This window comes from Lethenteron reissneri, unplaced genomic scaffold (assembly GCF_015708825.2).
Source record: "Lethenteron reissneri isolate LAM-NWPU_2019-01 unplaced genomic scaffold, ASM1570882v1 scaffold_1508, whole genome shotgun sequence".
NCBI classification, from domain to species: Eukaryota; Metazoa; Chordata; class Hyperoartia; order Petromyzontiformes; family Petromyzontidae; genus Lethenteron; species Lethenteron reissneri.
In genome coordinates this window covers 53,837-57,226 of record NW_026891232.1, presented here as the reverse complement: position 1 = coordinate 57,226, position 3,390 = coordinate 53,837, and the positions used below count along the sequence as shown (strand labels likewise).

The window sequence follows — 3,390 nt, the reverse complement described above, 5'->3', positions numbered from 1 at the left end:
AGATCCGCATCGGGTTGAAGAAGCCTCTAGTCACGCGGTCAACACCCAAGTGTAGCTTGTGTTGTGTCGCTGAAGAGTGTTGCTCCCAAGACAACGTCTGCGACCGAGTTGGACTCGACACACTTGGACCCGCCGCCGGGTTCATAGAGCAGCGTAGCGCTAACCGCTACACACCGCTACCCATCGCGCTGTGGGGGTCACCTTGGTCTCGATGTTGCGTCCTCTCAGTGCCGAGCGGACGAAGCGCAGCACGCAGTCCACCAGCCCCTCGCCCTTCCACGTGCTCAGCCGTCCGTCCGGATCTGCCGAGCTCAACTCCCTGCAATGTCACCGCCGTGACGTGAACCCCCGACGTTCCCCGTCGCGTCCACCGCGTGACGTCGCGTCAACCGCGGCGTTCCCCGTCGCGTCCACCACGAAATCACCGCCCCTTACCGTAGGCACGTCAAGGCGTTGCAGAACGCCGCGGAAGGCGAGGCGGACGAGCCGGGTGGGGAGGTTGAGGCGGGCGAGTCTCCAAAGTTGCTCCTCCAGCCGCTCTCTGGCACCAGCACGTGCTCCACCAGCGCCGGGAGGCAAAGCTCCACCAGCGCAGCCCTCAGAGACTCGTGGCACGACAGGTTCCACAGCGTGCCTGGGGTGGTGGGGGGTGGGTGGGGTGGTGGTGAGGTGGGTGGTGAGTGTGGGTGGTGAGTGTGGGTGGTGAGTGTGGTGGTGAGTGTGGATGGTGAGCGTGGGTGGTGAGCGTGGGTGGTGAGTGTGGGTGGTGAGTGTGGGTGGCGAGGGTGGGTGGTGAACGTGGATGGTGAGCGTGGGTGGTGAGCGTGGGTGGTGAGCGTGGGTGGTGAGCGTGGGTGGTGAGTGTGGGTGGTGGTGAGTGTGGGTGGTGAGTGTGGGTGGTGAGTGTGGGTGGCGAGGGTGGGTGGTGAGGGGTGGTGGTGTGGGTGGCGAGGGTGGGTGGCGAGTGGGGTGTGTGAGCGTGGGTGGTGAGCGTGGGTGGTGAGCGTGGGTGGTGAGTGTGGGTGGCGAGGGTGGGTGGTGAGCGTGGGTGGTGAGCGTGGATGGTGAGTGTGGGTGGTGAGTGTGGGTGGTGAGCGTGGGTGGTGAGCGTGGGTGGTGAGTGTGGGTGGTGAGTGTGGGTGGTGAGCGTGGGTGGTGAGCGTGGGTGGTGAGCGTGGGTGGTGAGCGTGGGTGGTGAGCGTGGGTGGTGAGCGTGGGTGGTGAGCGTGGGGGTGGTGAGCGTGGGTGGTGAGCGTGGGTGGTGAGCGTGGGTGGTGAGTGGGGTGGTGAGCGTGGGTGGTGAGCGTGGGTGGTGAGCGTGGGTGGTGAGCGTGGGTGGTGAGTGTGGGTGGTGAGTGTGGGGTGGTGTGGATGGTGAGTGTGGGTGGTGAGTGTGGGTGGTGAGTGTGGGTGGTGAGTGTGGGTGGTGGTGAGTGTGAGTTGGTGGTGAGTGTGGGTGGTGGTGAGTGTGGATGGTGAGTGTGAGGTGGTGGTGAGTGTGGGATGGTGGTGAGTGTGAGTTGGTGGTGAGTGTGGGTGGTGGTGAGTGTGGGTGGTGAGTGTGGGTGGGTTGCTACTGGTGATCTTCTCCAGGGCTTGAGGGTTGTGAGTGCGTCCCAGCAGGCTGGCTAAGGCCGCGAGGCTTCCATTGTTGCTAAATGCCAATGCACCAGCATGGCTGGAGCTGAGGACTTGCAACATCTCGCATGCAGACGCAAGCACCTGTAGGGGCACGGGGAGGTGAGGAGATGCACAAACAACCGCCATTCGCCAGACCATGTGCACCTTGAGGCCACGTGAAGTGTCAAACGCCCACTGGCAGGAGGTCAAGGGGCAAACCCAGGTGCCACGGGTCAACTGAGATGACCGAGATGACTGGCTGATGCACCACCTGTGCCCCCTACTGTGCCAACTTGCTGTGCTTTAGCCACCCGGCGCTCCGCTCGTTGTTGTGAGCGTCGCTCCTCCGCCCTCCGTTGTTGTTGGAGGGCGACTGCCTCACAGACAAAAATCCCCCGTGTAGCCTTAACAGACTGTAGGAGCAAGTGCTGTGAGCGAGTAGCACCTGTAAAGGCCGGCACGGCACACGAGGGGGTCGGTGGCCAACATCACGCCCTTTGTCGCCCTAGCAGCGATGTTTACACATTTGAGGCTGAGTCGACCTACACACACACAGACACATATCCTTGTCCCCCCGTGCGCCCCACTCGTGGTCTCACATCGTCGTCCTCCTCACACTCAACGAGCAGCGTGAATATTGAGCGCAGCTTCCCAGCCGCCCCACACCACCGCCACCGCCAACTTGTCAGGTTGCTGGCAATCACCGCCACCAACGGCAACACCACAACCACCAACACCACCGCCAACACCACACCCCACCACCGCCAACACCAGCACCGCCACTGCCGCCACCACCGCCACCACCGCCAACAACACACCACCGCCAACAACACCACCACCACACCGCCACCACCGCCACCGGCCCACACCACAACCACAACACGCCACACCACCGCCGCCACCGCCACCATCACCACCACAACACCGCCAACCTCCCCCAACCCCCCCCAACGAGAAGCCTCCTCTCTCTCGCTGCCCGCCCCCCTCCGGCGGTGTTGGCTAGTGGCGGCAGGTGGCGGTGCTGGTAAAGAAGCAGCCTCTGAGAGCGCCAATGAAGCCGACACCAGCGGCGCGGCAGGAGCCAAGCGGTGGTTGGGCTGCGGCAGACAGGGGCAGCAGGGGCAGCAGAGACAGCAGCAGGGCGCAGCAGCAGCAGGGCAGCAGCAGCAGGGGCAGGGGCAGCAGCAGCAGGGGCAGCAGCAGCAGGAGCAGGGCAGGGCGTGGAGCGTCAGACAGGAGGGCCGTGGTGGCCATGGTGGTGACAAAGTCCTTCGGCCTGGGAGGGGGAGAGTGGGGGAGAGGTGAGCGTGTGTGTGTAGACATACACACAGACACACACACATTACAACAACAGCAACCGCCATTCGCCACTAAGTGGCCGGTGATGTCAACACGACGCTTGTGCCAGGCCACGTGCACCTTGAGGCCACGTGAAGTGTCGAACGCCCGCTGGCAGGAGGTCACGGAGCAGACCCAGGTGCCACGGGTCGACTGACAGAGATGACTGGCTGATGCACCCACCTGTGGCCCCAACTGTACCAACTTGCTGTGCTTTAGCCACCCGGCGCTCCGCTCGTTGTTGTGAGCGTCGCTCCTCCACCTCCGTTGTTGTTGGAGGGGCGACTGCCTCCACTGCCCAGTAGCGTCCTCACGAGCCTCCTCCACAGAGGCCGATCCTGACACCGCTGGTATCAGTCATCGGCAAGTCCACTCAGCTCCACGTCCTCCTGTACCACATCACTCCATCTCTTCTCTAGCCCGTGCCGCGCC

At 63.8% G+C, this 3,390-nt stretch overlaps 1 protein-coding gene across 1 annotated transcript; it reads right to left on the bottom strand.

The window, feature by feature from the left end:
• Positions 1-201: 201 nt before the first annotated feature.
• Positions 202-3,121, bottom strand: LOC133362513 (catenin delta-2-like; the record flags this gene model as incomplete). The annotated part of the gene is made up of 4 exons (XM_061581462.1): positions 3,040-3,121; positions 1,578-1,722; positions 436-634; positions 202-319 (listed from the first exon to the last, which is right to left on the bottom strand). Coding segments are annotated over exons 2-4 (441 nt in total), but the record flags the coding sequence as incomplete, so codon positions are not given.
• Between the last annotated feature and the right edge of the window lie 269 nt (positions 3,122-3,390).